The 13847-nt window shown below is 30.6% G+C and overlaps 1 protein-coding gene across 1 annotated transcript; it reads left to right on the top strand.

Moving 5' to 3' along the window:
* Positions 1 to 5789: 5789 nt before the first annotated feature.
* On the top strand, positions 5790 to 11737 carry LOC125855251 (uncharacterized). Its single transcript, XM_049534955.1, has 5 exons — positions 5790 to 6009; positions 7745 to 7785; positions 11092 to 11160; positions 11250 to 11309; positions 11415 to 11737. Exons 1-5 carry the CDS (start codon positions 5892 to 5894, stop codon positions 11490 to 11492), a joined length of 366 nt encoding a protein of 121 aa, XP_049390912.1. The 5' UTR covers positions 5790 to 5891; the 3' UTR covers positions 11493 to 11737.
* The last annotated feature ends 2110 nt before the right edge of the window (positions 11738 to 13847 follow it).

The raw sequence follows: 13847 nt of genomic DNA, 5'->3' as shown, positions 1-13847 counted from the left end.
CAAATAAGTGGTTGTAATTTTGAAGTGAAAAGTTGTCATAAGGGTAAAATTGTAATTTCACTGTGCTAATAATTGTTGTCTTAATCTGTGTGTCATTTCTAAAGTGGACAACTAAAAAGGGACGGAGGGAGTATTTCTATTATCTATTATATAGAAGAGCCAAGTTGAGGACGACCAAGGGCAAATTTGTCATTTCATAAATATTCTAGAATGTTTGTTTTTATGTTATGGCATCAAAAAAGTGGTAATAGATTTATAATGACAATACAATCAAATGTCTTTTCTTAAATGTCATGTGTATCCTAATAATGCGACATTTAATATGGACCCACATTTTCAATCACATACTCCCTCCGTCCCTATTTACTTGTCCATATTTCCTTTTTTGGTTGTCCCTATTTAGTTGTCCATTTTGACAAATCAAGAAAAGACAATAAATTTTTTTCTATTATACCCTTATTTATACTTCTTGAAAATTGTAAAAGTGTATGTTGTTTCCCTCCAATTTATTTCACTTGAATTCAAAGAAGTGGTTGTAATTTTGAAGTGACAAGTTGTCATAAAGGTAAAATTGTAACTTCACTGCGCTAATCATTGTTGCCTTAATCTGTGTGCCATTTCTAAAGTGGACAACTAAAAAGGGACGGAGGGAGTATTGTATAGATTTTTTTTATTTTTTTTTTGTAGTATGAAATTTCATTAAACCAAAAATATCTATTAAACAATGGCATTTTAGTAATTTTAATATTATTTAAGGGCGAAATAAATAATTGTATAATTAATGACCAAAATGAAAATCTAAAAGAATCCATACATGTCTTTACTTTTAAAATTAGCCCATAAAAATATTTTTATAATTGTGTTAAAATGAAGAGTTTCTATTAATTAACTTTTTACAAACAACAATAAATGCTAAGCTTGTTTTGACATGTTTTTGAAAGAATTTTGAACTAATTTAAAATAAAATGTGTTTGAATAGTTAATATTTTGTTTCTAAAAATACTTTAAAGGGTTATTGCGTAAACATATTTTTAATATTATGTTACATAATATGACCACTAAATTCGTATCTTGATTATTAAAATAATCTTTAAAATGACGTATCAATATTTTTTAATTAATTTGAACAAATATAAAATTACGTGACTAAAAGAATGAACAATGTTTGACTATCAAGAAATTAATGATTTGATAATGTATTCATCAAAAGATTAAAAAATATAAAATTTTCATTTCTATATAGAATATTTTCTTAATATCAAATATGATAAACCATTTAACAGGGAAAATTTGACAAGAAAAAAAAATTAATATTCAAATTCTAAGGAATATTAAAATACAAACTAAAGAAAAATGAGTAGTTAAAAATTAAAGAAAAAACAAAAAATGAAAATGTCAATAGAAAAGGGCATGAGAATTATAGAGGAAGAAAAAAACTAAAAAATAAATAATAACTTGAAAAAGAAAAACAAGTATATTGGTTATTTTGTGGGGGTAAGATTCAAAGTTTTCTTTTACGGCATGATATTTAGAGTGTATTATCAAAACAAATTATTAATGTAATTTAGAATATAACATTATGTCAATTGTTATCGTATATAGAAATAAAAGTGCTTTCATGATTGTTTTTATTTTTGTGGAGTTAGAAATCAATATTTTAATAAATACTTTCAATATTTAGAATATAATATTATGATAATTGTTATTGTATATAGAAATAAATTTGTTTTCATGATTGTTTTTATTGTTGTGGAAGTTAGAAATCAAGTTTTTAATAACTACTTTCAATGTTAAAACCAAAATAAATAGAAGTATTTCTATTATCGAAGACAATAATGAAATGTATCACAAAATTTACCGACAAAGTAAACTACAAACACATTATATTTAAGTTGAAGCAATAGAGATTTGAAAGGCTTTGAATCGATCTTTACGAATTGGTGATCAATGATTAGTATTTTATCAGATGCAAAACTTATGGTGCAAATATTACAAAAACAAGATGATAACATTGTAGAAAATAGATACCACTTGCGAAAATATATGAAGATCGATGAACTTTTTCAAAGATATCAACATTTTATATATTCCGCGAATGCGAAATGTTTTAACTCATAATCTAAGCAATTCTCTATTTCCTTGCTGCATAGAATTTTTTGGAATTTAACTTTCTCAGTTTGGGTTGTAACGACGCATTTATGTCGTATGAACATTTGAAAAAGATTATTAAGTAATATATTGAAGTTGTTTACTGTAAAAAAAAATAGTATAAAGTATAGAAATCTCATATATTTAGAGGCTAATTACACCCTATCCCAAATGTTTTCTCAATTACAAAAATCTCGAATACATTCCTTTGTTGTCTGATACATTACTAATGATATATATTACTTCATGGGAGGGATGTATCCAAGAGGGGATATCTATGATCCGAGAGGGAATGGATGTATCCGAGAGGGAATAAGAATATATCCGAGAGGGGATTATGATATCTTAAGTTGTGAATTTATGTAATTTTTTCAACAAAATATGTGAAATTATATTGGTCCCGTATCACGGACCTTAAATTATCTAGTATATATATATGTTACTAAATTGAGTTGGCTTATAATGTCTACCAGTACATAGTGTTTGTATTGATGTTTCTCCTTTACTTTTCTTTGATCCGGAGTCTTTTATGCGACCTTGTGTCTAGCACAGCTAGTTGATTGATCTAAGGGGAGCTATTCCTAGCTAGGCTATCACATACCTTATTGATGATTGATGTCTATTTCTTTTCGGACATTGTTTTACTTGTTTAATTTTTGACTACTTTTAGAGATTGCGATAACTTTCGAATTTGGAGAAATATAACAATTAGATTCTGCACTCTATTTTATTTATAATTTTGTAACTCTTATTTCATATCTTTAATGCTTATAAACATGTTAGATGAATTGATTATGTCACTGTTTAGTTGGTAAGATATGGTTTGTTTCTTTGAGTGTTAGTGTGGGTGTTAATCATGTCGAATTGAATTGTGACAAAATCACTTAATATGATGATTGAAATTTGTAGGTATTTGACAAAATTATTTTATCTTTCTAAGCTCTTAAATATTATGATGGAATCTCTAAAAAAAAATTATTCATTTTATATAATGAAAAAAATGAAAACTCTACACAAATAAAATTTCATCCAACTAAGTAAATTTAAAATAATTTTAAAATGAGCAAACGAACTAAAATAAAACTAAAATCTGTATATAACAATATCTTATAATTAGATAAAACTACAAATATTTTACGTGTTTAAAGCGCAACAAAATAGTTGCTAATAGTTAATACTCATCTTGTTGTTAAAAAGTTATTTGTGTTTAGTTTTCTATTTATTAAGTTTGAACGATACATATTTCAAGAATGTTTAGTTATTTACCCTTTTTTGAATCAAAGGTGAAAATAATTTTTCTAACAAAAATATGTATCTTATCTTCTTCTTAAAATTTCAAATGAATACACATATATTTTTTTAAATAATTATATTGTACTAATAAGTTTTACTAAGATATACCTCATAAGAAGGGTAAGTATGGATAGGGAGAGTTAATCCTGGGATAAATTTTAAGTACTCTTTATTTCCTTGTTTGGTTGGAAAGCTTGGGATAACTTATCCCATGATTAGGAATTAGTACCGAAATAAGTTATCCCTTCCATTTGGTGGTATAGTAATCCCGGGATAATTTATCCCAGGATAGAATAGGAAAATGACAACTATATCCCTTTAAACCCTTTGTATACATCATTTTTCACATTTATGTATATTTACATTATTTTTAATATCATGTATACTGATATTCATTACTTCTTATTTTTAGGATAATTATTTATATTTTTCTATTCAAAAATTACACTATATAAATATAATTTTTATTTATGAATTTATTTGACTAATTCTTATGTTTATTTATAATTTGATTTCCCATAAATCTTCTTTCACTTTAATAAAACTTAAAGAGGGAAATTCTATTTTTAAGCTAAATAAGAAAAAAGTTATATTTTTAAATACATATGGTACTTACCATGAGAATGCATAAACAAAAATATTTAAGCTAAATAAAATAAATATATTATTTTTAAAAATAAATAATTAAAGTTTGCAAAGAAAATATTAACTAAATAAAACGAAGGGTAATTTTGTAAACAAACAACTTGTTCTTAAAATTTATGCAATATATATTGTTTTAATACAACAAATCAAACACTCAATAAGAAATTATCTTAACACAAATTTATAGTTGCTTGCTCTAGTTTTGGCAAGTGTTTTAGTGCAATTTTGGTCAATTTTTTGGAGTTTTTGCTGTTATTTTTTTTTCAAGTCTTAATAGACGTTTTAATGCGGTTTTTGTTACTAATTTGGTGGATTTTTTGCTGCTGTCTGAATTCAGATTTGGTTCAATTTTTGTGGTTATTTTTATGCAAATTTTGTCCAGTTTTAGCTGTTTTAATGCAGTTTTTGCAGCTGGCTTGGTGTATTTTGGTCACTTTATTGTTGTTTTCTTGAAACATTTTTGGAGTTTTGATCCAATATTTTTAGTTATTTTGATACAGTTTTTACTTCAAATTATGATTGATTTGTTTTTAATTAATATTTTACTTATGATAGTGAAGAGGAGAGGCTTCCCACTGGCCTATTTCAATTCATATGAAATACAAATTTAAACATATTCACGTAATTTATTTGAATAAATAAAGCTCCATAAAAAATATATATAAAAAGCCTAAATAAGATGAAGGGTATTTTTGTAAACAAACAACTTATTCTTAAAAAATATGTCATGCATATTAGTTTTAATACAACAATCCAAACCGTCAATAAAAACCAATCTCAGCATAACCAATCTCATCATAACTTTTATTCAAACCAAACGACCCTTAGGGTCATACTCATGCTATGTGTTTGATTTTAAATATGAAGTTCGACATATTATATAGTCATTTCCTTTTTAAGAAGTTCGGAAGATACATATTTCAAAAAAATATTTATTCTCTCTTTTATTGAATAAATGTTTTCAACAAAAATGTTTGTCCACTTAAATCCATAAGAATAAGTATATAGGAACATTTACCTTGTAATTTTAATCTTTTTCTAAAATTTTGTGATCATATATTTAGTTTAATTGTGAATATGCCTCATGGTTTTTAAAAAAAAATAAACACTTGATATTTTTAATCGAAAAAGGAAACATTATGCAAACTAATATTTGTGTAAAATTTTCATGATGTAATAATGTTCGACTAAGTTTATAAGATGATTAAATTGATCTATGCACACTTTTGCTTTTTATATGTATTTTTATTTAAACACAACTATTTATTTATATAATTAGTTTCAACACTTAGTTTCTTTCAATATTTAAAAATAATGAGTTACTTACAATAAGCCCTAAATGGGTCCTTAATGAGTAGTTGAATAATACATAGTATCATAATGTAATTTATCAAAAGTCGTATGGGACTTTGGTTATTTTTTTCATTTAATTAGTGCGCATTTGGACATATTTCATATTGAGATTTGAACAAAAATTGAATTATTTAAAAATTAAAATGGTGTTTGACTGTGAATGCAAATCGAGATTTCATATGAAAACACTTTTTATTATTTTTTAAATTTTAAAATTCAACTTTAAATTAGATTTCAAAATTTGTTTTTCCAAAAGCTTCCAAAAAAAATTAAAAATTTTCATAATCAAACGTCTCCCTAATATAAATACAAATATTGAGTATTATATTGAAGATGAAAGAAAGGAAAAGAGGAAGATAAACCCTAAACCCTGAAAACGCCTCAACTGAACTGAATTGCTCTAAAAGAAGCTTAATTCTTCAGCCAGTTGTTGAAAATCTGTATAGAGAGAGATGGCATACTGTCGACAAAGAGATTTTATGTTCTGTGAAATGTGTGGAACAATGCTTGCTTTTGATTCACCCAAGTATGCTCGATGTCCCTTATGCAAATTCAAGAAGCGTGTCAAAGGTTCAATCTTTTTCTTAAACTTTACTTGTCTCTGTAATTGAAGCAGTTCTGAAGCGTTTTACTGCAAATTCTTGCTCTAACATGTTAATTGGTTGAGTAAATGTAGCATATGCCTTGTTTTTAACTTTCTTGCCCATGTTTTATTTGCTTAGTTAGTCCATGTTTGAAGGCATGACACTGGCAAACTGTGGCTAGACATTGATTTTAGTGTTCGGTATGACGAAAAATGTATTCTTGATTTTATTTTATTTTTAGGAAAATAAGTTGGTTTCTTAGTTGTTATCTTGTGTTATGTAGGTGAACTAAACATGTTGTTCTGAAAGTATTTGTGTATTATCTAGACAAATGTATTGTGAGATGCGGGTGTGGTGGGGATGGGGGCTGTAGGGGGGAGGGTGGATATGAGGTGTTTTATTTGCTTAGTTAGTCCATACTTGGGGCATGGCACTGTCAAACTGTGACTAGACATTGATGTTAGAGTAAGGGTGTGTTCGGTATGACGAAAAATGTATTCTTGAATTATTATTGTTTAGGAAAATAAGTTGGTGTCTTAGTTATTTTCTTGTGTTATGTAGGTAAACAAAACATGATATTCTAAAAGTACTTGTATATAATCTAGGCAAATATTATGAGAGGCGGGGGTGGTGGGGATGGGGGCTATAGGGGTAAGGGTGGATATGAGGTGTGTTGGGTGGGGAGGATGCAATCAATGTATCAATGTGAAATGCTATTTATGGAACTTGTTTCCCTTACTTCCATTAGATTAGTCATTTTCCTAGAGAAAATGTTTTCAATTTTTTTTTACCAACCCAAACACACCCTAGATCTTTTATGTCCTTCACTATGAGGAAAAGAAGCACTGTATATCAAACCTGAGAAATTGTTAATAGCATATTTTAATTGACAGTGGCAGGGGCTGCCATAGTTTGTTGAAGAAGAGTAAAGAGGCAAAGAAGCAGTGCTAATCCTCTTAATCCTCACGCTACAGATGTTTCTTGTATCAAGGGTGTTAAATAGCATATATACACCCAGTCACACATATTTTTAATCATGTTTTTTACTTCTGTAAAAACTGAAAATTTTCTGCAAGGGAATTCAATTAAACTCCCTTCTTACCATGTAAATCAACCAAATGGACTGTGGTGTGTGGATCAGGTTATGCCACACCTTGCCTAATTCCATTGAAAGCTTGTTCCATCCCACAATAAATAGGTGTCAAGTATACACGTCCAACATGGATGGAGTAGATGGGCTTATACCGAGTGTTGTAGTGTAGGTCAGAACCTGGGTGCTCCATTATTTTACTCTTAGACCTCATCCACTCAGGCATCTCTTTGGTACTAGTAAAAAGCATGTTATTTCTCTGTGATTTGAGGGTGTCTTAGAGAGGCCAGTACAATGAAGTTGATACCTTTAGGGTAAAAATGGCTTGCCCAAGGTTCTTTTTGTTTTCTATTGCAGCTGGTACATGTGCCTACAAGTTGTTACCCGCTAATATAGTGACTAATTGTAAAATTTAAGGTTAGTTTGCCATGATCGATTGAAAGACACAATAATGCTTTCATAATGATAATGAATCATCTGTCTATTTCTTCAAAATGAAGAATTTGTGAGATTGACTCATTGTATGTTTGTCATCCAAAACACTGACTCATCTTATGTCTTCTGTTTCTTTTCACTGGAATTAAATATTCTTTTGTTGACAACAATTGTTTCTCTTGTTTGATTTTTCTAGAGATTGCTGGAAACGAGATACAGTATACCGTTTCTGCTGAGGTATGCTTTAATTAGTGCATGTATTGAGCTTTAATTAATGCATGTATTGAGTTGGGAATGAGAAAGCTGAATGTAATACAAAAGTCGCTAAAGAAACTGTTTGAAAAGTTTTTAATCCAATGATATTCTGGTGTTTAGAGTTCAGGAAATGTTTATTCTGTCTTTTTCTTTTCATCAGAAATAAGTTCTACGCAACTAAAAAGGCATATAGTGGAAAGTCCATATCATACTAAGCATAGCCATGTAGTAGTTCAAGTATTCCATTTGATGTTAAGGGGTAGTATGATGTGGAATTGATTGTCTGATCATCTCCACCAACAGTAGTTTAAGTTAAAAGTTTTGACAAGAACGGTGCTTGTCTGTGTGAGGATACGGAAAACTGCCTTCAAGTATTACTTGTAATAATTTACCCATCAGAATCTCTTTTTTAGTTTGTATTTAACCTCTACTCACCAGGTGCCAAGTGATTCAGATTACTTTTTGGGTCAATGTTAGCAAAGTAACATTAATCACGTGCCTGTGCCCTGTCTATAATACCTACCCAAAGTTTTAAGCCGAACTCCTAAGAAAATCATCCAAAAGTGGGAGGTGGGAGGTGACAGGTATCCATGGAATTAGTCGAGGTGCGCGAAAGCTGGCACGGACACCTTGGTCATCCAGAAAAAACTAGAAAATCATCCAAAAGTTAAAAGAAAATGTGTAAAAAGAATGATCAACTTACTCACTAGCTTGACTTTCTGTTGTCTAAGAAGGCATCTGCTCTTCTTGCCGCCTCCTATTTCATAGTCTTTGCTACAATGTTCTCGTGTCCCTTGTTCTTCCCCTCTACTTGAGTCACTTCAATTTGTATAAATAATTTGGGTACACGTAACTTGCCTTCTATCTCATGATGTTTTCTCTAAGAGTTGTTTCCCATATTCTTTCCTTCAATTATTGTTGCTTAAGCTTGTAATATTGTATAGTTTTTTTGTAGTACTAAACATGTTTTCTTAAACAGAGATGTATTTTTTGTTAGTTTTTTTGGTGTTATCTGGTTATCGAACATTATGTTGATGAAATGCTTAGACATAAAAGAAGGATTGCACAACCTGTAATTATGCCTGATGCACTGGCTTAGTAAATAAATTTATAAAAACATTAATTACTTATAAAAAAAAGTCCCCTGTAGATTGGCAAAAGCTGGTTCAAAGTTATGAGGAATGCCCATTAGGATCCAAGTTGCTTCGGCCTTTCCATTTCCATATATATTCTAGTTGTAGTTCTAAACTTTAGCATTTCATTTTCTGGGTTTCTGTGGGTACATTGGTGATTGTACTACTGAGAGTTGATTTGTCATTTGAGTCCTTATTTAAAAAAAGAGAGTTGATTTGAGTTTTGAGTGCTTGTTACTGGGACCAGTCAATTCTTTTGCTAGGATGGTCATTTCCTCAGTGTTGGTTTAAGATGTCCAGTTTCAGCTCATGCAAACTCATTTTGCATCCTAGTAATAGTAATGGTTTTGGACTCTTGCTAAATAAATTCATGCTACTCCAGTTTGAGGAATGGATCATTTAACATGTGTTCTGCATTAGCAGTTAGTAGTGAATGACAAGCTACATAGCATTACTACTCTTCTAGTTTCTTGGCATTCTTACTCATTTAACGGCATTGAATTCCCTGGAAACTGATGGAGAGCCCTTAAATTGTAAAAGCGTTGTTAGAGGAAGGAGGTTTCAGAGTTCACCTGCTGAATAATTGCTAGCAGATCAGGAGTGTATTTGCATATTTTCCCAATGGCAGCATGAGAGGAGAGAAATTAAGGTGAGACTAGATGGGATTGCAGTGCCAAAATGTAAATAATTTAGATATATAGGCTCGTTTTTCTAAGAGAATAGAATTATAGATGAAGATGTTAGTCATAGGATTAAAAACTGGATGGTTGAAATGGAGAAGTGCTACCGGGTGTTATGTGATAGTGATACACTGATACCTACCAAAGTGAAAGGTAAGTCTATAGAACAACTATAAAACTAGTTATGTTATATGATAGTGAATGTTGGGCTGCTAAAGTCTAACATATCCACAAGATGAGTGTTGTTGAGATGTGGATGCTAGATGGATGTGCGGTGATACCAGATTAGTTAAGATTAGAAATGACCTCATTCTTTGAAGGTGCAAGTAGCAAATATTAAGGATAAAATGCGAGAAGCTCGCTTGAGATGAGTTGGACATGGTCTGCGTCGACCTATAGATGCACCGGTAGGTGTGGAACAATGGTAAGTGAAGATGTTATAAGGGGACCGGGTAGACCTAAAATTAAATGGAAGGAAGTGGGCTCGAAAGACTTGCAATTGCTTTGTATCAATATAGACTTAGCTAAAGATAGAGCACAATGGAAGAAAAAGGTCCATATAGGTGATAGCTAATAGTTGTGGATAGGTTTTTAGACTCGTATGGAACTTTTATTATTATCCTTATCATTATTATATATTTTAACGTATTTTTCACTTTTACTTTATTTATTATGATACGAGCTTAAACGACAAAATGAGAATTCATGTAGCAGACTTCAACTTATTTGGGTAGTTGTATTTGAGCTGTCATATGTGGGAGTATAATTGATGCTGAGGAATTACATAGCTGACTCCAACTAGTTTGTGATTTAAGCATGGGCATTGTTGCTATGTTCGGAAAGTCTTACCTTATAAGAAGTCAGAAGTGCAGATTGTGTTAGTTCACCCTATCTCTTATTTTAAGAATTCACCCTGTTATAAAAGAACAACATTGAAGGTATTTGTAGCCTATTTCAGTTGGGGGTGTGGGGAAGGGGTGACCGGGCTAATCTTAGACGAATGGTTACTTTTCAAAAAAAAAATGAATTAGAAAAACTCCAACATGGTTATCGTGCTTGCATCCATAACTGTTATGGAGGTGTTTTACATATGCCATCACCTCCGGATCTCTTTTCTCACTCAAATAAGCTCATTTTTCTACGGATTATGTTGTATTTAATGGTTTAATATATTAGAAAATTGTGCTTTTGTCAACGAAATTGTGTCCATACACCAAGTAGCCTTCCTCTATCATTGCCTGGATTAAGAATAAATTTTGATCTGATATAGAAGAAAGAAAAATGGTGAAAATGGAGAATGGGAAATATTAGTAGGACGGGAAAGAATGCAAAATACATAGAGCAAATATATTAGACTTTAGAGTATTTTGACTAATGCCATGGGAATTATTCTGGATGGCAGGAAGCTTGTCTATGTTATTTGTCATTGTTGTGCTAACGTGTCTTTTCTGAGCATATATTTGTTGTTTTTGTAGGCTATTAAAAGGGAATTGGGCATATCTTCATTTGATGATCTTGAAGAAGAGAAGGAACTAAAGCAAATGGTTAGTACTTAGTACAGTTTGCAGTATTCAATAACATTCGTTGTGTTCACACGCTCTTTTGTTAAAATGTCTGTTCTTATGGTTTACAGGATTATAATGCAAAATGTAAAGGTTGTCAGCATTTAGGCATGTCATACATAGCCAGACAGGTAAATCTTTCTTTGCATTTGTTCATATTCTTCCCGGATCTTTGCCTTTTACTGCTTAGCCTTTCATGTTATCCTATTCTAACACTTTTTGGCTTCTCTGAACAGATTAGATCTGCTGATGAAGGGCAAACTATCTTCTATACATGCCTTGTTTGTGGAAATAAACAAACTGAGAACTCGTGAAAACACAGCTCTGCAGGTTTCCATGGTGAATGGAAGCTGTTTTTAGTGTATGCCCATCCTTCGAATTTTGCTAGAGTTCATACCATATTATTGCCTGTATCTTTATGCATGGAAACACATGTAAAAATCCTACGAGTTCTGGAAATAGGATCTTAGTTTTCCCAGCTCGAACCAAAGTGAAAGGACATGCATATAATTCTTTCATGAAATGCTCTTGGCAAAGCTTCAAATATGCCTCAACCCTACATGTCTTGCATTTATTGTACACCCCGAAACCTGATTGTTTGCTGCATCTTGTAGCTTGGTGTTGGGGCCTTGCACTATTCCATGGGGTAATATGTATGGATAGCATGAAAATGTTACCATTACTAGAAGGTTCTATTTAAATGAGTGTTTGTGTTAATTTAGTGTTTCTTTATAGATCGTGTATTCTAAAGTTACACACTTATATTTTACGAAGGTCCTGTTACCTCCTAAAACTATTCTAAAGCTCCCGTACTGTATTGTGTTTAATAGTGCAATGCACGTGGTCGACACTTGTATTTACCACTTGAAATCTTTTTTCTACCTACTTCCTTTCTTTGTTCTTTCCTTCATCCACTATCACACCACTGAAAAACTACCATTGCAGCTTCTATTCTCTCTCTCCCTTCATGTATGCAAAATACATGCCATTCATCCTTTTCTTCTCCATTAAAACGCCGAAGAGGGTGGTACATACTTCTTTTGGAGTGTTGGTGCTTTTAGGGGAGAGTTGTCTAATCTTTTTTAGTTGCCATTATAGAAGCTAAGTACAGTAAAATCTCAATAAATTAATATAGTTGGGACCGTGAAATATTATTATTTTGTAGAGGTATTATTCAATTGATAAACTAATAATTATTAATTTATAGAGTGTTTTGAGATTCAATCTTGTGATGCTCGGATAATAAAAGCTTTCAAGATGTATTATCGAAACATATTGTATTGTCGGATATTAGGAGGCTATGAAGTGGGACATGAAACTGATCCAAGAAAAAATAATGTTTTTGATGCTATGAATTCTGCAATTCCGACTTGGACGACAAATGTTGAGTTCGGAGCCAAAAGGACAACTTTTTACTTTCAAAAAACTAAAATGGCAAATCAAAAAAAAATTTAACCAAAAGGGCAAAACTGCTCTGTCAAGAGCAATTTTCTTTTGACAAAAGTTGTCGTACGTTAAAAATACAAAAATCGCTGCTTTCTCAAAAAAAAAAATCTTTTTTTCTTCAAAATAGCAACGATTTTCTCAAAAAAAAAAAAATCCTTTTTTCTTCAAAATGGTTAAGAATTTTTTAAAAAAAGTTTTTTTAAAAAAAAATTAATATTTTTTTATTATTATTTATGATATATAATTCAATTTTCTTCATGCTTCAACAATTTTATTGAATATACTGTCGGTCTTGTTTATCATTTTTATATTATTAATAATTAACAATAGGCATGAAAATAATAGCACTAGGCATGAAAAACGCTGCTCCTGCAGCGATGTGTAAGGAAAAAAAAATAATTTCTGACTTAAAATCGCTGTCGTGGCAGCGATTTTTAATAAAAAAATAAAAAATAATTTTTTTTTACCAAATCGCTGCTAGGGCAGCGATTTTTCGTCATTGCGTCAGAGGGAAATCGCTTCGTCAGGAGCGATTTTGCCCTTTTGGTTTTAAAAAAATTTGATGTGCCTTTTTGGAATTTTTGACAATTTTTTTTGCCCTTTTGGCTCCGGACTCTTTGCTATTCAGCAAACGACAACAACAAATTATTTTCGACACTACAAAATATATTTGGAGGATGAAATCTTTGAGAATTTGAATGAACTCACCCATTTGTGAAAACGTCATTTATGAACTTGTGGTCATGATTAATGATTTCGATTAACGCAATAAAATGGACGTCAATAATCTATTGAATTATCCAAGTGAAAATTAAACATATTCAGTGGTCCGGCTTTGAAGAAATTGTGGATAGCATAAAAAACAATGTTGACAATGAAATTGTAGATGATACAATACTTTTAGAACCAGTTATGCGTAAGGAAACACTTATCGTATTTAGAACTCTTCACAATATTATGGTGCAGTTCGAAAAGACAACACCAGAAATTTTGGATGCAATAAGAAAAGTTAGAGATGAACTTCAAATTAATTTAAAGTTTAACAAAAAAAAAAACACAATATAATCGTATTTCACTAAATCATCTTAGATATATTTGTACTTTTTAAGAATTATTAATTTATAATATTAATGAGACCATATATATATGTATAGGGGTCTTCTGAAAATATGTTATCTTATTATCTTATTATCTTATCGAAATAAGTGAATTTTTCCATTGGC

This window comes from Solanum stenotomum, chromosome 2 (genome assembly GCF_019186545.1).
Source record: "Solanum stenotomum isolate F172 chromosome 2, ASM1918654v1, whole genome shotgun sequence".
NCBI classification, from domain to species: domain Eukaryota; kingdom Viridiplantae; phylum Streptophyta; class Magnoliopsida; order Solanales; family Solanaceae; genus Solanum; species Solanum stenotomum.
This window is presented reverse-complemented; position numbering and strand designations above follow the sequence as displayed.

Excerpts from the sequence above, each read along its gene's own strand:
- LOC125855251 (XM_049534955.1), top strand. The coding sequence starts at position 5,892 with ATGGCATACTGTCGACAAAGAGATTTTATGTTCTGTGAAATGTGTGGA. Across the intron at positions 11,161-11,249 it reads AGAAGGAACTAAAGCAAATG|GATTATAATGCAAAATGTAA; the intron begins GTTAGTACTTAG and ends TATGGTTTACAG. Across the intron at positions 11,310-11,414 it reads TGTCATACATAGCCAGACAG|ATTAGATCTGCTGATGAAGG; the intron begins GTAAATCTTTCT and ends TTCTCTGAACAG.